Consider the following 25,407-nt stretch of genomic DNA (forward strand, 5'->3'; position numbering starts at 1 on the left):
CTTCACCAGCTTCAGCTCCTGGTGAGCTTTAGCATTCCTCATCACTTCCCTGCAAGTCCTGACAACACTCCTATAGTCCTCACAAGAGGGCAGGTCTTTTTTCCACATTTCATAAAGCTGATTTCTTTCCTTTGATCTTATCCACAAGCTCCTTCCTCATTCATGTAGGTCTCCTGCCTCCCTTCCCCTGTTTCCTACTCTTAGGGATGCACTGATCTCGAGCTTGGAACAAGTGCTGTTTAAATGTTGCCCAGCTCTCACAAGCTCCCTTAACCTTCAAGCACTCTAGTCCATGAGATACTTGTGTACTCAGCTGTTAAAGGCAAGGAACATTTATTGCTAGTAAACGTGACACCACTTCTGTGTGAAAGGTTACTGCTTTCTGTATTCCCTTTTCACTTTGATTGTTATATCAATATTTTTCTGATCCAAGTTCTTTTCCTCTCATGGAATCATTTGAACTGTATCTACAATTAGCCTAAAGGGGCTAAACTTGCTAACTTAACAGTAAAGATGACTGCATGCAGGAAAAAAGTTTTCAAGACTCTGGAGCACACGTTGTACCAGGGCTTGTAGATCATGGTTGTTTTTGTGTTCTTATTCTACTGTAAGCTGGCACGTACATGTAAGGATGGTAACATGATCACCTGGAGTATCAGATCAGGCAGAAATACATATCAGGCACTACTCCTCTAACAAACATACCTCTGTCTGGCCCTGAAACAAGAATCTAAGAATTATGCCATTATCAGTGTAGGAGCAGAGAGATTAGAACACCTTTCTGCTTTACAGAAACAGGATCATGTGAAGCCTTGTTAAGCAAAAAAAAAAAACAACACAACAAAACAGGTGTGCTTCACCCCAAAGACTGTGCTTATCAAAAATTCTGTACTCTTCTGAGTGCATATGAACAACAAGGACAGTATGCATCCTTCTCTCTTTAGACTTGTGCATAACTAGATATTCATACGTATCAGACAAAGTAGGAAACAAAAATACTTAACTAAGGAAGTAACTTACCTTAGCTGTGGTACATCCATCATTGCTGTAAATTTCCAAGTATATATTTTGTCTTAAATAAGAGGCTGTAACCCAAGCCTTACTACTGAGTTTGAGAAAAATAATTCTCACACCCACTGGTTTTTGTAAAGTAAGCATGCTGACAAACATATTTGTCAGTGAAACTCAAACAGATATAAGAATTATGGGAACAGATAAGAAAGGCAGTACCTAAAAAACAAGTAAGGAGATGTCCATCATTTGTATTTTACTTTGTGCTATTAGCTGCGTTATAACAAGGAAGTGTTTAAAAATGCAGAGGAATGTTGTGTTGACTATGACTTTCTCACCTGTCTCTTATATGTCTCCAGCTGACTGCGTGCTGCATTGGCTTTCCTTAGCTCTTCTTCCAGGCTGACAGTATTTTGCATGTACACCGTATTCTTTTCTTCTAAGAGTTTCACTTGCCGACGCAAATCACCCAGGTCTTCTAATTTTTTCTTATAAGACTCCACTTGGCTTTCTAACTTGGCTACTTTATCAGAAGAATGCCTGGAAGGAAAAATCTGTATCAATTTTGTACTCTGAAATCTGAGAAAATCAAATGCCCTGAAGCTTCCTTCATGTTTATAAGTCAAGTACAAGACATCCCATGGCACCACAAGTAACACAAGAACATGATCATACCCTCAGCAGATATTTTCATTTCTAAACTTAATTTCCTTTCACCATCTGTTAATTCAAATAGCTGCTCATGGAAGGTCTTTCTAAAAGTATTATTTGAACACAAGTCTGTACCATCTTGGAGGTCATAGTACACATAAAGTTCATTCGTTGTGGCCAGCTGCTTCCCACACTGAGGCCAAATGTGCAAGCTGCACTAATAGCTGAGTCAGTAGAAACAATGGAGTCTCAGTCCATCCTCTGGTACAGACCAATACAGGAATCCTGGTATTCCTGAACACAGAGGAAGGACACTTCAGAACACCAACTGAAGCAAAATTTAATATTTTTTTTAACAAATACCCTCCTTCTGGGCTGACCAACATAATTTCAGGAATGAAGGCGCTTTGTGTGACTCACAAGGTGAAGTAACATTGGGGAGCAATAAGACCATCATTACTTGGACTATTAACAAAGAGTTTAAGTGTGGAGTATGTACTGGAAAGATTGAAGGCAAAAGTTCATAAACAGTAGGGTATGATCATCTTCACTGAATCAGTCGGGAAAAACTCTACTGATCATACAGCAGTTTGATCAGGCTTAACAGAAAGAAAAGTAAACAACACAGTGAACAGAGAGACAAGATTATGGTTGTTACTTGGAAGTTGTGTGAAGGGTATGATACACACGCTTAGAGATGAACAAGTTAGAATCTGTTGGAAGCTGAGAAAGAAAAGCAGTACAGCACAAAATCAAAGAAATAAACAGCTGCAAGCATGGAGTAAAAGCTTATACATAATGACCCCAATTCACTTCTGAAGTTGAGCATCAGTGGCAGCAGTTGTTAAAAACTTAGATTTGCAATAAAGAATTTTAGAATAAGTCCAAAATTACTGCTGCTAGGTATAAAGTCAGGGCAGAAATTATGGCACATCTGAAGTCCAACACCTCCAGCAGTTCACCAGCATGCAACGAACCCCTGTCTCTCAGGATAACAAAATTCAGGTAGTAAACCCATAATGAAATTAGAACAACCTGATGCACTGCCAGGAAGACAGCGGCAGCCCTTACTTTTCTGCTCCCTAACACTATCCCAGCTTCATTTTGAATTAATTTACATACTCAGTTGCCTAAGAAATCTGGAGAATTCCACGTTGGTGATCAGCTTATGAAATGCTGGGGCAAGTCAAATCTTCATAATTCGTAAATAAGGAGAGACTCTATCTGAAACAAGACTATTTTTGAACCTTCCCACACAGAAAATGTATGGAATTGTGCGGTACCGTGGGCTCATAACTGACATTAACGACAGAGAACATAAAGACAGATGCTGCTGAAATAAATCCAGAGAATTAGAAAAGTCAGTATTATAATAAGTCATGTTAGCCTTGGTAGAAAGAAAGATTCACGAGTGGCAGACAACCTGAATAACCGATGGCAGCAAGAAGTCATTGCTAAAGGATTACATTTCACAGCAAACAGGAGTGCTCCACTTTATAAACACCCGGCAGTCAGTCATCACAACTACGGGAGCTAAAATCCAGTGGCAAAAACAGCTGTCACATGTTTATATCATACAGCAGCTTGGGTTGGAAGGGACCTCAAGGATCATGAATCTAACTCCCCTGCTACTTGCAGGGCCATCAACCTCCACACCTAGTGCTAGACCAGGCTACCCAAGGCCCCATCCAACCTGGCCTTGAACATCTCCAGGGGTGGGGCATACACAACCTCTCTGAGCAGCCTGTTCCAGCACCTCACCACTCTCATGGCAAAGAACTTCCCTCTGATATCCTACCTAAAATCTTCTCTCCCTCAACTTAAAGCCATTTCAACTTGTCCTGCTATTATCTACCTTTCAAAGAGTTGACTCCCCTCCTGCTTATAGGCTCCCTTTAGGTACTGGAAGACTGCTATTAGGTCACACTGCAGCCTTCTCTTCTCCCGGTTGAACAAGTCCAGCTCCTTCAGCTTGTCTTTGTAGGGAAGGTGTTTCATCCCTCTGATCATCTTAGTGGTCCTCCCCTGGACTCTCTCCAGCAGCTCCCCATCTGCCCCAGACCTGGATGCGGTACTCCAGATGAGGCCTCGCAAGGGCAGAGCAGAGAGGGACAATCACCTCCCTGTCCCTCCTGGCCTGCTTTTCTGATGGAGCCCAGGATACCATTTGCTTTCCTTGCTGGAAGAGCACAATGCTTACTCACGTTCAGTTTTTCATCCACCACGACCCCCCACATCCCTCTCCGCAGAGCTATTCCCAAGGATTGCTCCTCCCAGTCTGTAATGCCTGGGATTCCTCTAGCCCAAGAGCAAAACCTTGCACTTTGCTGTGATTAACCTCATTAGATTCACCCGGGCCCACCTTTCAAGTCTGCTAACGTCCTCCTAAATGGCATCCTCTCCACTGTGTCAACTGCACCACTCAGCTTGGTGTCATCAGCAAACCTGCTGAGTGTGCACTCAATTCCATCTTCAGTGTCACTGATTAATATGTTTAAGAGCAACAGTCCCAAGACAGTCCCAGACTGAGGGACACTGCTTGTGACCAGTCTCCACCTGAACACAGAACCAATGATCACCACCACCCTTTGTCTGCTGCCATTCAACCAATTCCTAATGCACCTGGTAGTCCAACTGTCAAATCCACATCTCTCCAATTTGGATGATGAACCCAAAGTGCACCACCCAAAGTGCAAACAACACAATACCACAAAAGGCCTATCTTCTTGACAACAATGGACTCCCATATCATGAAAGGGACAGTACATGAAGGACAGTCTTCACTCAGAGATCACTATGTGACTTGTTACGGCCATAAGACAGTGTAGCACTGTTATATTTCCTAATATTATTATGTGCCTAATCGGTACATAGTGTATTTGCTGAAGCAAAACTGAGGTGGTCTGTGTACCTCAATACATCTATTTCATCCTTCAGAGACTGAGCCTCCTCTGCCAACGTAGTAAGCTCTTCTGTCTGTTGTCTCAATTCAGCAATCTCCTTCTCCAGTTCTTCACAGCGTATTCTATAGTCATCTTTGGCAGCTTCTAATCTGTAGAGATAATGGAAAATGGAAAATAATTCCTTAGCTTGACCCACAGTTATCATTCTTCACCATCATTCTAATGATACTTCTTCTCCAAGAAGACTTGCACTGGAAAGGAAAACAGCATCTAACATGCAACATCACGTACACACCGAAATGCTGGGCTTATTGGAAAAAAATCCTAGCAGCTTGTGTTCTGATGATTTTAATCTGATCTCTGTTTTTCTATTTGGAACATGACAAGGTTGTGATCTTCTAATGGAAAGACAATCTGACTTTTTTTGTAACTGTACTTTTTCAAAAATTGATTTTCAAACAGAAATTTCCACCTTTTTTCATCTTGAGCTGTACAGAGTTTGAATATGATAACTTTATCCTAGGAATTTATTTGGCTGTTCCAGTTCCATGTACTTTTAACGGCATTGACCTGGCTGCCAGATGTACTATATGCTGTAGAGCTCTCACTGAAGTGTTTTTTATTTATTCTCACAGCCTTACTTGTTCTTAAAACCTTTGAAGAATCAAGTCATTTACTAACCTGTGCTTTGACCAGCACATAAAACAGAATAAAAGTTTCATCTACAAAATATGTAGGCAAAGCTGCACTAAACTGGCAGTGAACAAGGGGTATAACTATGAGAAATTCTGTAAAAGCATTTGAAAGAGTAGAACAAATAAGTTGTACCATAAAATACTATCCTAGTTCTGATCCAAAATTAAAATGAAGACGATCCAAAAGAAGAAGTACAAGCAAGAAAAAAAAAAAAAAAAAGTGCCCTGTTAGTTAAAGGAGTTCAGTAGGAAACAGCAAGAATAGAGGATAATAGAGGATAAATATGATCAGTAGGCCACCCTTATGCCAAACACAGCAAAGGCTTTAATTTTGGTAGCCCCAAACTGTCAAAAGGATACAGTAGTAAGACTGGAATAACAACACCAGACCACATTCTTTATCAGTTAAGTTGTACATACTTCCTGTTTGGTTGGGTAGAGCTGGAGAAAGAGCTCAGGATGTGAAGAACTGGAAGACAGGCTTCAGGTAAAAAGGATTTACAAAGCCCTCCAAAACCTGAAACTAGAGTAACTGGCAATGCAGACAATGAACAAGGGGAGGAAATCTGTTTAATATGAATAGGAAATAGTCAGAAGGCTCAGGTACATATCACCTCAGAGAACAGATATGAATAAGCAGAGTTAAAGGGTTTACACTAAAGAGATATCACAATACTATTCCTTCACAGGGTAGACATGCAGAAACAAGAAAAGGTAGCAGCTGCTACAACAGAGAAACATTAAATATTTTTCAGGAAACTGGAGGAAGATAATGCACCTGAACACTCTGAAAAGTGGCTCAGCAGGACAAGTAGAAAAAGACAAAATAGACAAAAAAAGTTACTTGACAATTGACAAAATTATTTGAAAATCACAATAGGAAAAGAGGGCAGGAAAAGGGGAAACAAGGGAGAGAAATATTACAATTTCAGTCACAAAGGAGAGGGAAAGTACAGCAGCAAGTATGAAAAGACAACAGTGAAGTAGACTGGCTTTCCTCAGCATTATGGGCTGAGAGAGCCTGAAAGCAACAGTTAAAAGACTCAGGAAGGATAATTAAGGAGAAACTATATTTTCACCCATTGGGGAAATGCAAAAGAAGAATAGAGCTCAATAGCTCAAAATCTCCATCTTTCAGACATAAAATATTTTGTTTCCAGACCCAAGAGAAGAACATACTCCTACCACCCATAGTAAATATTCACCTAGGAATTTGTACGCCAACATAAGAGAATCAGAATGATTTATACAAAGGAAAGCATGCTATCTTTCATCCCTACTGATTCTGAAATATCAATGAAATGATTGCACCCAAATACTGTAAAACCTAAGAGGTTAGAGGGGGACATGCAGACAGTATTATAGCATTAGTACACAACTTTGGATACTAGAACTTGTGAAAAGGTAAATCTTAAAAAGTACTTCAAAAACTTCATAACTACCATAGTACCACCAACTCCAATAATTCAGCCAGTGAAAACAGAGGCATATAGTCATGTCTGTTGTCAGCTACAAACAAGTTACAGGTGATTTCCCTACCTGAATGTTTCCTCTTGGAGTTGTTCTAGTTGCGTCTGCAGTTGCAAGTGCCTACGACCAGCAGGGCTGTTGGGATCTTCAATAGAGTCAGACTGATTGAAACGTTCCATCAAAATCTGGTTCTCAGCAAGCAAGCTGCTCTTCTCCTCCTGAAGGGCTGCAACCTGTTTTAATAGTTACACAAACAAAATAATGAAACAATCCAATTCTACAGATATATTTTTTTTCTCCCATGCATAATGAAGTAATAACACAATCTACAAATATAAACGCGCAGGTTTCAAAAATCACATTTCATAAGATCATACTGTAACATTAATAGATATGCAATTGCTATGCAATGTAGCTAGCATATGCCAGCATTAACAGCAGTATCTGCCACTCAGAAAATGTAATTCTTAACTGCAGTTCCCTGAAGCATTTAAAGAAAACCCTCTTAGCTACCACAGAACATGATTTCAGTATATCCAAGCCTGCACACTTTACAAACAAGTAAAGCCAGCACTTCAGAGCAAGACTTTCAAAACTGACTTCCAAAGGAAACATTTATCAGTTCCATAATGGATATCCAACGAATGCCTGTATCCTCACAAGAATTTTTCTGACCAGCAACTAACTGCAAGCAGATCTGAAACAGGAAGACAATCTTGAAAATGTCATAGTTTACAACAGCTCCATAAGAGAAAAACAAACAAACAAAAACAAAAAACAAAACAAACTAACAAAAAAACCTGTGGTACAGAGAGAACCAAAAGAACTGTAAACAGAAGCTGAAGCATGAGCTCATGCATCATTAAACAGTGTAAAATCAGCATGTTGAGGAGCTTGCATTATTAAATACACCAGCATCAACCACAGAACACAATTCAAGAAATACAACTTCAGTAATTCTAACAGTTACTGAACAGCATAGCAAAAGGCTGAATTATACTCCAAAGGTTTCATGGACTGTTCCTTCCTGGGCTCCCACTTAACCTTTTTCACATCTTCCAGGCACAATTTACAGTAAGGTTCAAATTTAGCCCATACACAGTGTAAATTCTATCCATGACTTAAAATGCAAATCACAGAATCAATGTTCGGAAAAGATCCCTAACATCACCTAGCCCAACTGTACACCTACCACCAATATTGCCCGTGAAATCACATCCCTAAGTACTACATCTGTCCTTTAACACCTCCAAGGAAGATGACCTTACCACGTCACTGGGCAGCCTGTTCCAATGTCTCACCACTCTTCCTGAGAAATGTTTCCTAATATCCAATATGAACCTCACCTGGTGCAACCTGATGCCATTCCCTCTTGTTCTACCACTAGTTGCATGGGAGAAGAGGCTGGCCTCCACCTTATTAGCTGGATTTAACTCCATCCACCACCACTCTCTGGGCCCAGCCCTTCAGCCAGATCTTTAGCCAGCCAAGGCTGTGCCTGTCCAAGTCATAAGCTGCCAGCTTCTCCAGGAGAATACTATGAGACAGAGTCAAAGGCTTTGCTGAAGTCTAGCTAGACTAGACTACCTTCACAGCCTTTCATACACCAGGTGGGTGACCCAGTCACAGAAGGAGGTTGGTCAGCGAGAGTCTGCCTTTCATGAACCCAGTGCAACAGCTGCACTACATCTAGGAGCTCTGTCTCAGGTGTTGATCCACATAGCTCAATTTCTTTCTATCTGAACAACAACAACAACAAAAACTTCACTCTGTTCACACAACTAAAGCAAAATAATCACAGTGAAAAAAACTATCATGTAATTTTATTTCCCCTTTCAAATATTATGTTACAGAACTACTTGTCTTTAGAAGCTTAAAAATGAACCTATTTCTATCCCAGCTATTATTAAATAGGCACAGTACAGAAAACTCACCTGCATATCTAACTCATGACATCTTTGGGCAATTTCTTCTTTTGCTGACAGGGCTTCATTCAGTTCTTCTGTAGTTTTCCTCAGCTACCATAAGCAACAAACATTTTTAGTTTCACAGCTCTCTGTAAAGCGCGTAGAAAAGTTCTGAGCTACATGACTATAAAATTATTTTAACGTAAGATAACCTGTTGCATTTTATGAAGTTAACGCAATCTTGCACTTACAAAGGAACAAAGAGGTAGATGCAAACACTGCTTGTGTGACAGAAGTAAACTTACTTAAGAGAGCATTACAATTATCGCATTTACTGTAGGAACAGCATCTGAAAACCCTGAGGAACTTTTCAACTCTGTACATGAAAATACTGTCAGTACCACTTTTCTTTATGGATACAAAGAGTGGATAATTTCAGTTTTTAAATCTACTTTTTAAATACACAAAGGATTGAAAGGTGGAATACGGGCAGTGGACAACTAGGGTAAAATCTCTTTAGTCACTTGGAAGCTCACTTAATAAGAATACAAATAGCATGAGGATGGAGAATCCAGATTTCTTCCGAAAAAAAAAAAAAAAAAAGGCACTGAATCTTACAATCAGTGCAAAATATTCACATATTCCTCTTTAAAGATTACATGTTCAAAGTTGTATTATCTTCTACATTTGTTACATGAACACCGTTAAGATGAAAGACAGCTAACCTGATTTACATGGAAATAGTGATATCTATTACTACAAATGATGCAACTTAGATGAGCTTTCTATGGTTGTTTTTTTGTTTGTTTGTTTGGGTTTGTTTGGTTTTTTTTTCCTCCAAACATGAATGTCATATTTTACTTTTTCAAGTTTATTTGTCCCAGAACTGAAATTTTCTCGGTTAAGCATGCAAAATAAGAACATTCGATTTATAAGACAAGATAATTCAAAATACTGAAGCTTAATTTTCTACTCCTTATGTTAATTTCCCATGAAGGCCTTTCATGATTAGATTAAAAAGACAAGCTTCTTAATAATGCAAAATGACCGGGTGCTGATGTGCTATGATTGAAAGAGAAGAAAAATCCAGTCTTAGATACCTGCCGATCAAGGTCAAGGTAAGCATCATTTCCAGCAGAGACAGGAGACTCTTTACTCATCAACTGCAATTAGATTAGAGTGGATTAGAAAAAGCAAATATTTATATTAAAAGCCAAGCTTTACTGAAATACCAAGATGATTTTAACCTCTGTGAGCTTCATTCTGACAACAATGAAGCTTTCTACTTCATTTTTATATATGACATTCAGAAATAACTACTGAAATCCTCAGTAGAATTTAAAGATATATAAAATAAATATTACATCATGTCCTTTTTCTTCTATTAAAGCACATTTTTATCTACAATGCAACCAGTGGTATGCTCTGCAGAACATTTTACTGAAGTGGCACTGGAATGACGGTAGACCTGCCCTACACTGTTCTCTGCCAGTGGTTTTCAATTTTTGATCATTTAGAAGTTCACATGAATTTATCTGGTTAGTTAACTAAAGTTAGAGTTAAGTCTAAATCAACTAATCATGCAGAACAGTGAAACTTCCTGTTATGGACTTGGATATGGACTATTCCTGTTATGGACTATGGTATATTTGCAATATAAACAAATAAATTCTAAAAATAATATTCTTGAGAACAAGCAATAAAATTCCTTTTATGATGACTACTGGGAGGTGGGAGGAAGTCTTTTAAGTTAAGTGATATGCTTTAGTGAAAGAAAAAAAAACCAACCACCATCATAAATGGTGGTTCATAATAAAGGAAGATTTCTTTCCTAGCCCCAGCCACATTGACTCTACAAGTAGTTAGAAGTTAATTCAAATGTAACATAAACTGTAGCCCAAGGACCATCTTCCACACAGGTGCAGCAAACATACCGCCTTTTTTATTGTCACTGAAACTGTAATCAGCCCTGTACGATGTGCACTGTTACTAACAAGGAAGCACCGAAGAAACAGATTTTCTGTGATTGTAAGCACATACTGTGTTTTACTGCTTCTAAGCACAATTCAAGAAGTCACAAATGAAATAAGCTGAATCCAACAAAAATCAGGACAACAGTCCTTTCCCGCCATCTTCTCAGGGCCTGCTGTCCAGCTGGCTGTTCTTGCCAGAGGCAGGGCTTTCTTTATTTCTTTACTCCTGCCAAAAACCAGAGTTTTTGCATTAGTTACCATTGGCAAAGTTTCTTCAGTATGCAGCACAGAGCTTGTGTTTTCTCTCCATCCTTTCTGTTTGCACCACCATGCACAAGAGCAAATCTCTGTTTGACATTTATGCTACTCAAATATTTATACACTAATATTTCTCTCCTTTTCTCCATCTCCCTACTTGGGACTTAGCTGCACACTATATGTTTAAATTTGTCAGACAACCATGACAAAGTTTGTTGCTAGTTGCTTAATTCTTTCCATTTTGTCAACGTGTATACAATGACAATTTACCCTGAAATGAAGCTCTCCTCAAAACTCAGATTCTCTAGAACAGAAATCAGGAAGTCCCGAGCCTCAGAGCTCTCTTGAAAAATAAAGACACACCTTTTTCAGTATCACATACAGAGGCTCTGTTCTTAGAGATGTTATATACAATTTCATTACATAATCACTCTAGCTACTGTTCAAGTGCTTTCTTAGATGACTAATAGGAATCTCAAGACTATCCACATGCTCTTCATCTTGTTCAGATCCAACACCACTGTTCACAGATGTATGTCCCAGGCAACATCAGTACTATCCCTTAAGCCTTTACATTCTTTCCAGCTGATAGCTCCCAATCTGCACACCACCTATAAGGGACAGTAGCATGCCCCTGACATTCAACACGTAATTTCTGTCCCTAGTACAACTTCCTCCTCAGAATTTCAGCGTAACGAGCCCCTCCCAAGACAAAACAGGAGCAATTCAATAGCCTGTACAACTTACTAGTGGATACCCTGATGTTTCTGCTTCCTGTAGATTACTGTCAAGGAAGCAAGTTGTAGCCAATAAACATAATGCCTCTACTCTTCAGTGGGTTTTACCATTTATCCTATGCCTTGCTATATTTGAGAGATCTTAGCAGAAAAGACAAAAGAAAAAAATAAAATTCACAGTATGTCTGAGGTTGGTGTGGGCCTCTGGGATCATCTGCTTCAATCCCTGATCAATCTGGAGTGCTTTATGGTGAACAGTCTACTTAAGTCCTTGGCATGGCAATTAACAGTTCTTTCTTTCTTTCCAACACCCTCCCCCCCCAGTATAAATGCTATTAAATAATAAAGTGCTATTTTTTCCATTTAAGCCCAGTAGGTTGGTTTTTCTTGCTTAAGAAAACAAACAATGGCAGATATATTTTTTTTTTTCAAAACTGTTTTCACGACTAAGATCATATATGAAAACCACTGAAGTATCAAAAGGCATTTATAGATAAAGATGAATTACATAATACATTAGTAAAGCATAAAGAAGTCTTTTTAGATACCTAATTTAGAAGAAAGAGTAACTGCTTGTCATGTACTTTGAAATGTTTGGATTAGATGGCATATCAACTTTTCAGCTATACATATATAGCTGCTCTCCTAGGCACTTCACATTGGCTTCTCCTACACACTGCCTAGTCCAAGTCATTTAGATTCTAAGCTGTTGTAAGTCCAAGAAATAGAAAAACTCCATAAATACAATGAAGTAACACTCCTCCAAAGCCAAAGGCTGCAGAAGCACCCTGAAAAGACTCCTTAGTCCTGAACTCCTCTTTTCACCGATGCTTTCTAACCTTTTTGGTAAAGCACCATCCCCTGGTAAAGACCCTCCTCACTTGGTTCTTAATAGCTTACATTCTAATCAGCTTCTTTTTTTGGAAGACAGCATTAAAATCACTTACGGTAAAATTATTGGCTGCTTCAGATTGAGCCATTCTATCACATTAAGTTAGCATCCAGGAGATTTTTCAGAGAAGGAGGGAGGATGAAAGAGTACTTTCTATTTTAAGGCAGTGCAGGATAAAGTGATGCTGAAAGCTATGTTTAATAAAAGATGATATGAGAAAATCCAGCAAAATGTTACCTCATAGTTTAAACCGGGGGGGGGGGGAAGGAAAGCAGAAGTAAAATATTGCAAAATTCAAGCAAACTAGTTGCCTGCTCCTGGCAGCACTGACCAGAAGATGATTTTGCAAAAGGATTCTTTTGACAGCATTTAAGAAACACTGTCTACAATACTATACATACACACACGCATATACATACACATATATGAGTTCACGAACAGCCAATAAGAAGTAAGACTATAACAACACAGAGTTCAATGTGGAATGCAGCTTCTCCCATTCATACTCAAGAGGAAAAGTTACTACCAAGATTCCTGCTTCCCTGAGTGGCCTTCCATGCAGTAAACCTGTATGTATGAAGACTGATAGGCGCTTCAGACACACGAGAAGTCTCTCAGAAGATTCATGGTAACAGTGGTCACACTCTGGTTTACTTTACTTCTTCAATGTCCTTGTCTGTTTCTAATGCAATTCAGTAGTGACTATTAACTATTAAATCCTTCACTGTGTAACTATTCAGGCTGATTAGAAGAACCACTGCAGTCTCAGAAACAAACCAAGTTTCCAACAGTACTTTTACAAAACAAACTACAGAACATTTGCCAGAATGTAAAAACATGCCTCACAAATACCTTCATTAACCTATCCATAATACTACGTCTGACAAAAGAATACTTTGCTAAACATCTATCTTTCTTTTCTTGTCCAGTGAAGAAAACATTAACAGCTCATGGAGTTTTACAACTACAAGGGAGAAATTTTTAAGAAAATTCACTGGCTACTCACATAAAATCTAGTGCACTTCAGGAGACACGGGGTAAGGAAAAGATGAAGGAAAGAGAACCTAGGATCAAAAATATCTAGAAGTTTCAATCTTCTAGATTTAAAGAAAAGTGGGACATTCAAGCAGAGTTCCATGACACAGAGCATACTTAAATAACTTTTTCATGAAAAATTAAGAAGAGATTCTTCGAAGTAAAATTGCAAAATCTGCACTTGTTACATTTACTTTTAACTGTCCTGTTTTGTTTTTTAAAGTGAAAAAGTATATACTTCTGTAATATGCTGAAAGATGAACTGGTACACACTGCAGGTATTCCAGCATACCTCTTGAATCGCTGCCATGACCATATGTTGAACTGATTCTTCCATCATCATTATGGTCTGGATGTACTCTGGAAAAAAAATAAAATAAAATAAAATAAAAATTCTGGAATGTTATATATAAAACATGAGGTTGGAAGTTGCATTCCCCCTGCAAAATAACTGGATGCCAAAGATTACACTAAGATGCACAAACACTGTTCAGGTGTTGCCCCAGAAAATTAAACAAGACTTCATCAGAAAGTCTGGTCAGACAAACCCAGGTTCACTGGAATACTGCATCAATGAAATAAATTATGTAATTACCATCTGAATTTTTTCTTCTTGTATTTCACACGATTCAGGCTATACAAGCACCCAATGTGAAGAGAGACTGTCCTTTTCTGCAAATTAATATTAGCGTCCTTTTTACATCCTTCTTTCAAGTCATTTTCATACCTGTTCTTAGTTTTTGTTTTTATTTGTGTTATATCACAAATAAACTCCTCCCACCTTTCTCCCTGCCTCCCCTGTAAGTTCATGTGAGCTACCAGATAAGTACTTCTGCAAGATAAGGCAGTGGCAGAATGACACCTGATGTTTAGACCAAGTCAAGGGATTTAGTATCATACTGGGCAAGTCATGTTTCCAACCAGATATGGTCATCTATAAAGAATGCCTATATTCTCTAATGATATGCTGAAGTGGGAGATACTGGGGATCAGTATCACAAATTGATCAATTACATCATGCAAAACCTCACACAAAATACATAAAATTACACTGCTCAAACATTTTCATTTAGTATGCTTCTAATGTTCAGTCTCACAGAGCAACAGAATTCAGTAATAAGACATACTTTGCACTCAAGGGTGCCAAATAATCACTAAAAGAAATAAAGAGAAACCTACATATGACAGAGAGGACAGGCGGCCCAATGCAACAGACCCATTTGCTTATTTGTTGAAGAAAATTACCCCTACTTTAATTAATAAGAAAGCCAGACTTTCACTTCATCAAAGGAGCAGTAAAAACAATTTCAGATTAGAGAGTAACACTTAAGAAACGCAAAACAGGTACACCAGTTAAGAAAGCTAAGATGCACCATCATATAAAAAGCCACAGAGGTCTGAAAGCCTACCTACCATTCTGGCAAAAAGGAAACTGCAATGACTTAAATCACCAAGCAAAAAATTTTTCTGCAACTTTAATATAAATACCTAAACATAATTTTATTTATCCTCTTATTTTATGTACATGTTTCCGTGCTTCTCATTTTAAGTCTTAAGAATAAACTGAAGTTTCTTTGTTATCTTAATCTGGCTTAAATTAAGTGGAATTTAAGGTAATTGGACAGCAAAGACGTACTGCGCCAAAACATATGGCTAGTTTAGAGCAAGAGACTTGGAGTGATACCTACTGTCTGCACAGTCCACCATATCCTCTGCAGCATCTGCAGTAAACTGAATGGGTCCCTATTTTAACTGTGCAGGTTAGACAGACATCTGATAGTACAAGAGAATCAGAATTGTCTTTCAGAGACGGATCAAGAATTTTCAGTTTTGGAATTCCTTTTCAGCTCAACAAATAAAACTTGAAAATACGTATGTGGGGAGCAAAACCTGCTCCACAGTTTGAGAATGCAAAGCCAGTGAAACTCAAAACAGAAGTTATCTGAAAGGCAAAATAATGCTATCTTTGAGAAAATTAATATTAATTTGCCTCTAATGGCAGCTTGAGAAATATCATTTTCCTCTAAGTGATTGCACAATGAGCTGGATTTTCATTCAGTCTCTGGGAGCAAACATTTTCAAACCTTAGTACCTTGCTTCTGTTCACAATTCACAGCGCATCCCAGAATAAGCTGAAGCATTCTTCCAAGCTCCGCAGCATCAGCATGCTCTCCAATCAGGTTAACATCAGGAAGGATGAAGTCATTTATCTGTTGCCCGAGAATCTGTATAAAGACCCAGTACACACGTCTGTATCAACGGACATACATAAACTTCAAGATATAAATATGATTCAGAATCAACAGGAAGCGCTTACATTTCACTTTAGTATAGTTTTCAATTCACCTTTAAAACAAACTAAATTGAGTAATGTCAGCCTAATACAACAGACCTTTGAGTATTAAACCATCCGTAATCTTTGATACTATTAATATTTGGCCAAACATAAATCTGTCCCAATTAATCAGAAACTACTCATTATAAACTTAGTAAGATTTGTTTATTCTGGGTAAGAAAGTAACAGAGGCAGCCTCAAAAGGTAATCCACCATTACATCTAGTTTTTTAGCTGGCATGAAACACTTTGCATAAGTCTCACATTTCACCCCACTGGAAAGCCAAAATTAAAATGTTTCACTTATACAAAACATGTATCTAGCACTAATGGATGACAAATATGAGACTATAAAACACTTGATCATCCAGTCCCACACTTCCAGTAAATTCAACCCTATTTAGTAAGTCCTAGAGCTGAAAAAGCTAGTTTAATGGAAAAGAATTTGAGGTAGTAGTACAACATATAATTAAACAACCCACACAGAGAAATAAAAAAAATTAAAAAAAAAAAACAAAACCATCCTGAAAAACACAAGAAAGAAAACATGTGACTTATAATTAATGTAATTTGATTTATAATTAAGAAGGATTTACATTAATGATTGTCAGTAGAAGGAATTAAGTAATTCTGTTAGATTTCAAGGAGCTTTCAGGGAGCTGAAAATATGAATATGAATTCATGAATGTGGAATTAAACGCATCTCTGACACATTAATTGCAGATAAAAAGAAACTGTCATTTCTTAAGCAGGGTGCAAAAAGAAACAATGACTATGGAGGGGATCAGTCACTTGTTTGCTGAATGGTCCTTTTGACTTTAACATTCAGGAAAAATTAAAAATAAAATAAAATAAAATAAAATAAAATAAAATAAAATAAAATAAAATAAAATAAAATAAAATAAAATAAAATAAAATAAAATAAAATAAAATAAAATAAAATAAAATAAAATAAAATAAAATAAAATAAAATAAAATAAAATAAAATAAAATAAAATAAAATAAAATAAAATAAAATAAAATAAAATAAAATAAAATAAAAAAACAAACACAGAAAAGCAGGTAAAGGAATTTATCTTAAAAAATAAAAAAATAAAAAAATCCTAACAGATTTATATTAAGAATAGAAAGAAATCAAGCCAAGTTTGCCAGGGCTAGGTTTTGTGCATTTGCTGTGGCTAGGTTTGTTCTGGTTTCATTTGTTTTCCCTGGTCTTCTTTTAAATTTCTTTTTTATTTTTTTTATTTATATATATATATATATATATTAATTATTATTCTTAACAGCTTTCTCAAAGCATGAGCACCAGCACAAACAAAAATTCTGCATTCTGGAAAGAACATATGAATTGTATTAAAAATACTTCCTTTAGGTCATTCTAGTGAGAAAACAAGAATTCTATGAACACATCAAACACAAAAACATTACTGCTGTACACAGACTGCAGTAACATAGTAAAACACAATATTATTTGAATGATTCAATCCTAGTATGTGTATGCATGTTCATCTGTATTCCCTGCATTTCTTTCAAATGCAATGTCGAATATAACAATAATATAACTGCTTTATGCTTGATGACAGTATAATTGCTGTCGAGAAATGCTTCAGGGAAGAAGCATATCAGCAAACACCATAATGAAACATGGGAAATCAGCATAAACACAAGATAAGTTACACAACACTAACAATGAAGTAACAACCAAAAAGTCTGAAATAAGTATCTTAAGAGGGTAAATGCTCTTTCCACCACTTTTTCTTATTCAGAAAGAAGCATGAAAGACTTCTGCAAAAAGAATGAAAGTTTCAATATGAGAGCAGTAGACTCCCGCAGCAAAATTACTGGGGAATCACAAAACACACAAGCCATAAATGAGTGCCCCTGGCTTCTTGCTTTTCCATGCAATACATGACAAAGGGAGCATTGCATAATAGCTACTGAAAGACTGTCCTGCTTGCTGTGGTATTATTTATTTATTTAACAACAAAAAATAATATACTGTGTTTCCAAACCTTTTTACTACATCAGGCAAAATTCATATACATTCACATCTATACTGTGGAGAAGGTGCCTGATAAGAGGAAGAAATCAGGCTAATGAAAACATAAATAGGATTATCGTAAAATCCAGCTAGTCTCCAGTACCACTACCAACACTGCATCAGCAAAAAGAAAGCAAAGAAAAAAACCTCCAAATGTGTCAAACCTACTTTGAGAATGTAATCTAGACCAGGTCAAAAGTTGGTGACCTACTGAAGCAGTAAAGTTTTCAAAAACTTAATCACCCTGTCCTCCCATCGCACAAAAAGAAACATCACTTTGTCATAGTAATATTAAGCTTCCGTAACAAAGAACTTCTTTCTTCCTAAAATGACTTTGCTTCCTGCGCTGCCTGGTATGGACCCATGCTGCAGCAGATTTTGAAGAACAGCGGCTCACAGGAGACCGCATTCTGTGGGAGACACACCAGGCTGTAGCAGACACGGTGAGGAAAGGAAGCACATGACAGGGCAGAGCATCATGGACTGACCACAGCTGCACCCCCCTATGTCTTTATGTATGTTAGGGCAGAGGAACATAGAACTGAGACAGAAGTAGAGCCCAGGAAGCAGACAGGAGAAAAGTGCCTACGGTTTCCTCTTTGTTCTCACAGCTCTACACTGTTATTAATTGGTAATAATTCACATTAATTTTAGCCAAGCTGAGCCTGTTTGACTGTGATGGCAATTGCTGAGTAATTACCTGATAATTCCTTCTCCACATATTAACCTATGAGCTTTTTTCATGGTATTTTCTCCCCTTGCTCTTCTGGGTAGGGGGAGTAGTAAGAGCAGCTTGGTGGGTGCCTGACAGCCAGTTAAGGTCAACTTATCACTCAATCAGCTTTTCAAAATTAATTTAGAGCCCGATTATGAATTAATATGAATTAATATGAACTTACCAGCCTAACTTTTCTCATCTGTTAATTTTTATCGATTTTTGTTGTGGTTTTTTTCTTTTTGTTTGTTTGTTTTTTTGTTTTTAAATGTATAGATTAGAGATTTTATGTCGCAATCTGTACTGAACAATTTGCTTCAAAATGTCACTGAAGCTAAAAGTAAAATTCAACTGAAGATTCACTGCTGAAAATACTTTGTTTCTTCTCAGGAGCAACGCATTCTGACTTTGCTCACAGGGAACACAATGAGCTGACTCCACTATCTCAGGATTAAAATATTTCATTAACAACTGTAACGCAAGCTGATGCTAGAAATGTCCTTTCCTTTCTGTCCTCAAAAAGAAAAAAGAAGGCAAGAGGCAGTCTCTACCTGTAACAGAAGTAATACCATAGGTACTGTTTAAGACCATCATTGGAAGAGTCAAAGACATCTACTGTTTTACGACAAGACTTCCAAGTCAGATTGCTCTGATAGCTCTAAAGGTGATGGATAAAGTAGGCTTACATCTCAGAAGAGGCAATGAAACACAATGTACAACAAGCATTTTGAAAGATGGAGACAGAACTCAAAAGCATTCATAAAATATAGTTCACATTAACCAAACTGAATTAAATATGTTACAGAAAGAACACAAGCGTTACACTGAACTGTTCTTACCTCATGGTTGTAATCCAATATCCCTTTTAAAATTTTCTTCAGGTTGCTTACCTGTTTGTCAAGAAAAAGAAAATGCAATAAACGCAGACAATAAATCAGAGACAGAATCACAAAAGAAGCAATCACGGAGGAATTATACAAAAGAAGTACAATAGTACAACTATGCAAAGAATTACTCTTTGCACAATAAAATTCTGTTTTAAAATATTCAGATAGAATTAAGGAAATTACTCAGCATTCCCTCATGATCGCACTGCCATCTGATCACAAATCTTTATGAATACCTATAACATATTTAAATATTCAAGAAAATAACAGTCTTAGATGGACTTCAGACTAGATTCCAAAGCATGAATCTTCTTTACATTTATCTTAGTATATCTATTTCTATCTATAAATTGAAAAAAATCCTCTTTCTTTTTTTAAAGTATTCCATGACCTACTTTCTGTAGAGGTAACTCTCTCTTTCCAAACCAAGATCAGTTACTGCTCAATACCATCCTTTATTTAGAACATATGTAAGCCTAATTTATTAACGTTCTCATTAATTATTCCTCCTAGTTGCTTCATTTGTGTTTGTTTCTCCTTTTAGCACAGTTCCTTACAATCAAATGTCTGTCATACAGTATCAAGGCAAAATTCACATTTCTCAGCCATGCCTTCAGTGTCAAAGATAGCTTCTGTTCCACTTGCAAAACCAATGGCATCAGTTAAATATCTGTTGCTGTACAGAATCTATGCTACACTTCCCCAGTATTGAAGGCTTTCAGCTCTCTTTTTGGCAAAAACCCAGTTAGTTTGAGTACTGGAGGCTGTGAAGAAAGCCATAAATACTGCCAACTGATCTCACAGATGATGTTTAAAAAAAAAAAAGAAAAGAAAAAGAAAAAAAAATTATTGAACGTAATTGCTATAGATTCCAACAATGTTCAAATATATGAGCAAGAAACTTAAGATACTAGAAGCAGTGCATTACTTCCTGTGATGGGAAGTCTACAAACAGGTTCTGTAAAGACTGAGCAGAAATGAGAGGGTGGTTAAAGAACTGAATAATCACATCTCAATTCTTTTCATCTTATCTTAGACATGAGTAGCATAAGAATTAGGATTCACAAACTCCTGTTGCTGACAACAGTACCCACAGTGTTGAACTGTGAGACTGTAACGGAGGGAAAAAAATGAAAACAGAACTATCAAGCCTCAACTGTGTTTAAAGGCTGCAATTATTTCCATATACTTTTTGAGTACATTCTGGAAATATCCAGTAAGGAACTTCAGGCAGTGGACTGAATCCACCTTCCAAAAGATCTGAGAAAACACTACAGAACACAGTTTGGAGGTACAACACTGAAATCTAGGAACAAACTCAACACTTCAGCATTCAACAGACAAGATCAGAAGGCTGAAACAAATGATATTTCCTACAGAAAACAGAAGAAAGAAATATGCTACATATGATAACACAAAACATCTAATAGCACTGAAGAAATCACCGCCATATCCCCAGGACTATGAACAATCACAGCCAAAGTCTACAACAGATTTCAGATTCTAAAGAAATACAAATCATTTAATTTTTATTTCAAATCACCATAACAAATATGGCACTGATTGGAATAAGAATTTTCAAGCTTGATTCATTAAAGTCTTCCAGTTTGTAGTTTACCTGAGTCTGCTGCAGAAAGTGCCACAGAAACCCAAGGGTCATGTTGTAGAATTTAAGTCCAGTTTACCGAAGAGAACATTGGGAGGAACCTTGAACTTGAACATAATCCCAGAAATGAGAAACAAAATGGAATGGCCTAGCCTAGAAAATACTTGCTTTCCCCTTTTCCTACGAGCTTTGTTTGAATTAACTCTTTATTAAGTTTAAGATTTATTTTATCTTCCTCCATATTACTTTCACAGAGCTTAATGCTATGATGCCATAACAAAATATTCATCAAAATCTGTCACGAATACTACTGTACATGACAGTATCTTCAGAAAAAGAAAACAAAATGAAAAAAATATTGTCTTTGAGGCCCCATTTTATTCCACTGTCAATCAGGAGTATCAAGATAACTTGTTTTCAGGAGTTAACTACATCATCTTTGGATCAGGCAGACAATCAGACAATTATAAAGGAGCTTCTTCATAGACTGGCTTGAACTTAACAATGATCTTCAGTTCTGCTAAGAGTGTTTGCTCTTTTGATTCATTTTACTTGTCTACAGTGAATACTTAGATGGTCCTACTACTGCCAGTGGCAGAAAATCACAGCAAACTACCACAAATGCCTTCTGTTTTGAGATTCAACTCAGGCGATCCTTTAACACTTGCCAGGCCATAGCACAAACTCTAACAAGGAAGATTTCAGAGATGGGTGAAAATGAGTAACAGACATAACAGAGAAAAGCAAAGGAAACTGTTAAAGCTTATTAACTCTAGAATTCTAGCAAGGGATGGTTTCCAAGTTTTTATTTTCCTCTTAAGAACAAAGAAGAATAACTACAACTTAACAAAGACTATTAAATCATGATGGCAGAATACAACAGATACTATTTCCAATACAGATTTTGACTATAAAGTGTTTCACAATCCTTTGGAGATCAGCTCCCAAGCACATGGGATCCCTATTTGGTTCCATCAGCAACCGAACCAATTTCACTAATATCCACTGCTGATTCATGTTGATATTCCTTATGTTAAATGATCACTGATGAGTCAGCCACTTTTGTATAGAATTACATAGTTACTACACACCATACGAGACTTACCCTTTACTCTGCAGTATTAACCTGATGAACTGACTAGAATGAAAGCAGATATAATTTTCCTCAAGGTTACTACAGATAACACATAATGTGACACTGCAAGGCATAGGGTTGTGAAGTGGATAACGGTGGGAATTTTTATTTTTATTTAACTATTTTTATTTATCTCCAACTTGCACACTGATTCCAAATGGAAGGTCTATATGGATAATCTGCCTAGATTTCTCTCCTCAGGAGTATAGCTGACCAATACAAGAAAAGCCTTATGTAATGGACAGTGGAAATGCTCTTAAGCTTATGATTGCTTACAAAGGAGTCAGGGGTTATTTAACCTCCTGTTTACTCTCTAGTATTTTGACAGCTTGTTCCTAATTTTCCATTTATCATTTTTTTACATGTGCGTCTGAAATTCTGTTTGTAGTGAAGACTCCATATAAATAAATTTATCCTTGTACGTTTCTGTATCAAGTGTATAAATGGGAACCCCGGTGTTCTGAGATGCTCTTCTACAGCTTCTGTCCTGGATAATTATGCACAGAGAAATATCCACTCACATAGTTTATAATCAACAAACCTTATAACCTCTGTAAGTGTTGCTAGGGTAGACCTACAGTGGCAAGAGAAATCTTAATCATTCAGCTACAGATATTTGACTAAACTCCCTGGTTGCATGTAATTTAAAACAAACAAACAAACAAACAAAAAAACCCATATGCATAGTTTCCACTACATTAGGTTTCTGCCTTAAGCTGCATTCTGTCTCTTCTCTGTTATAAGTGGGGCCCAGGGAGAGACTGTGCCATTAGATTCATGGGTTATGCTCCTCCAGCCTCTTTTGTGAGGAAAAAAATTGCAAGAACAGACACGGGGACACCCTTGAGTTAAGGGGAGAGGGAAAATGAATAGAAAGAAAGAACAGAGACAGATCTATCTGTTGCTTATTATCTTCTTCGCAGAAATAAATGCTACCTTGTAAGTATGTCTATAATCCCCAATCCTTCCTTGCAGAAGCACGCTCATATGACAGACATGACAGCACATCCTATCTTTATCAGAAAAAACAAACAAACAAACAAACAAAAACCCCACAACTAAAACACACAACTAAAAACTCAAAAGGCTGCTTATAAAGAAGTGTTCTCTTTCTTACAGAGAAAAGGAAATTATCAGGACAAGTTTTCTGTACGCAGAAAACTAGCTTCCATAACTGTACCAGTTGTCCCAGCTTGTGCTGTGCAATAATTAAGCACAACCATAATTCTACTACTGCAGTCCAAGATAAATCTTGTAGATCAGGTTATTTGGATTACAGTACCAAATATCCCACACTCAAATTTAACCGATGATTCTATTTTGCAACATTCTATCAAATACAATGCATTCAAACTGCACTCACTGCAGAAAATCTACTGAATCCTTTGAATGTGCTAGTCAGGAATCAAACAAATTCAGCTCACTGCTAGAAATACGGATAAAACTGTATTTTAAACCGATGCTGCAATCTGATTGCTGAAAGCAAAAGTCAGAGAGCATGCACAACAATGTATTTCCTGCTTATTCCAAGGCAGGCATCGCCCACAGGGAATGGTAAGGGGGTGGTTTTCCTACAGTTCAGCCAACATATTCAGTAATTACAAAATAAATAAATAAAAATCAATAACTGACATGTGTATGAAACAGTAACTGGTTAAAATTTCTGTTCTGTTACTGATATTTCTGTACTATTTGACAGTGAACTAGTCTTGGTTCTTCATTCCTGCAAATTTTTTTTTTGCAACAGATTTATTTTCTACACCATTTTGTAGTTTCAGTGAATACTTCTTTGTCTTCAAAATGTTATCCTCTTCAGTATGAGATACCAATGCGTATCAACAGTTTCAACTCTAGCCATACTAAAGCATTCATCTTTTCCTGATATATGTCAGGAAGGAGACGTCTTTGCTCTTTTTCATTTTCTTAAACCACAACATAACAGTGCAATTAGATCAGGAAGGGGTTGTTGTTACACAAAAGAAAAAACAAACTTCAAAAGTACAGTGACATATGCTGTGCCCCAGAAATTTTAACCTTAAATAATGGACAAGGAGCTTCTGTCTGAACACATTAGATAGAGAGATCAGGTCAGCTATAATATGCAGAACGCTAGCTGACTGTTCCCTACTTTACAAGGCCCCAGAGTTCTAACATTTCGTGGAGATGGACATCCAACTGAGAGTTAGAGACCACATCATTTCCTTAATGCCTCTATTCAAAGTGGATAGGAGGGCCTTATGCAGGATGATACAGCCCACCTTATCACTGTTCTAAAACGTACAATGACACAGGCATTTAATTTAAGCCTAATTCTTCTACTAGACTGGCTCCTTTGTGTGCTTCATAATACTGAGAGCATAATATGGTTGACCATTGTACCATGCAGTTTTGGAAGCAGAAAGCAACCATGCTTAGCAGCAAGAATATACTTTGTCTCATTATCCCCACTTGCGAGGTACTGAGTTAACCCAATAAACATTTTTCACATGCTTCTTAAAATATTAAGGAGAATTAAATTAAGGAGGCACACAAAAGTATGCTGCCTACATTTAAAAACTAGTGACAAACCAATAGAAGCTTACAGACTAAAAATGCTCCTGTGAGCAAGGCTATGAATGACTGACACATGAACAGCTGAAGAACTAAACTACTGTTTGCATACACATAAAGAAGAGCAGCTGATGAAGTATGGAATTACCTTTATGGTTACAAATTGGGAGTTAAAAGAAATATTCAAAATATTTAATATTATTAATGGTTGGGGAAATAGAATATGAAAAGCTATACAAAAAGCTGTAGCATACTCTTGTTTGAATCAAGAAAAATAATCGGTCTTTGTTTCTTATTTACATGGAAATACAAAAAGCAAGAAGGAATGATATCATCAATGAACTGAAATTTGAGATGATGTTTATCTGGATTTCAGTCACATACTGAAGTCTGACTGAATAATTGCCTGGTCTGTTATATTCACATCTGCTAAGATTTAGGACCTGCTACATTAGTAGATGACTGAGAAAAAATCTTCCTCGAGCTCACCACAAGAGCTACAAAAGCTGCACTATTTTAAATCAACTGATATCCTATTACAGTGCACAGTTCTCAGATCCTTCTCCAAACTTCACACCTAAGATTTTAATATTCCTTAGAAATAACA

General features: G+C 37.0%; 1 protein-coding gene across 2 annotated transcripts in view; it reads right to left on the minus strand.

The window, feature by feature from the left end:
• The window catches only part of LOC140264654 (protein Hook homolog 3), an 83,767-nt gene that overhangs the window by 36,529 nt on the left and 21,831 nt on the right, over window positions 1-25,407 (minus strand). For both annotated transcript variants that reach the window (XM_072360563.1, XM_072360564.1), the window contains exons 4-11: window positions 19,462-19,512; window positions 15,625-15,757; window positions 13,825-13,892; window positions 9,738-9,800; window positions 8,665-8,748; window positions 6,800-6,963; window positions 4,574-4,714; window positions 1,350-1,551 (exon numbers count right to left, since the gene is read on the minus strand). In XM_072360563.1, coding sequence (XP_072216664.1) covers window positions 1,350-1,551; window positions 4,574-4,714; window positions 6,800-6,963; window positions 8,665-8,748; window positions 9,738-9,800; window positions 13,825-13,892; window positions 15,625-15,757; window positions 19,462-19,512 — 906 coding nt within the window. The remainder of the gene's footprint in view (window positions 1-1,349; window positions 1,552-4,573; window positions 4,715-6,799; window positions 6,964-8,664; window positions 8,749-9,737; window positions 9,801-13,824; window positions 13,893-15,624; window positions 15,758-19,461; window positions 19,513-25,407) is intronic.

Source organism: Excalfactoria chinensis, chromosome Z (genome assembly GCF_039878825.1).
Source record: "Excalfactoria chinensis isolate bCotChi1 chromosome Z, bCotChi1.hap2, whole genome shotgun sequence".
NCBI classification, from domain to species: Eukaryota; Metazoa; Chordata; class Aves; order Galliformes; family Phasianidae; genus Excalfactoria; species Excalfactoria chinensis.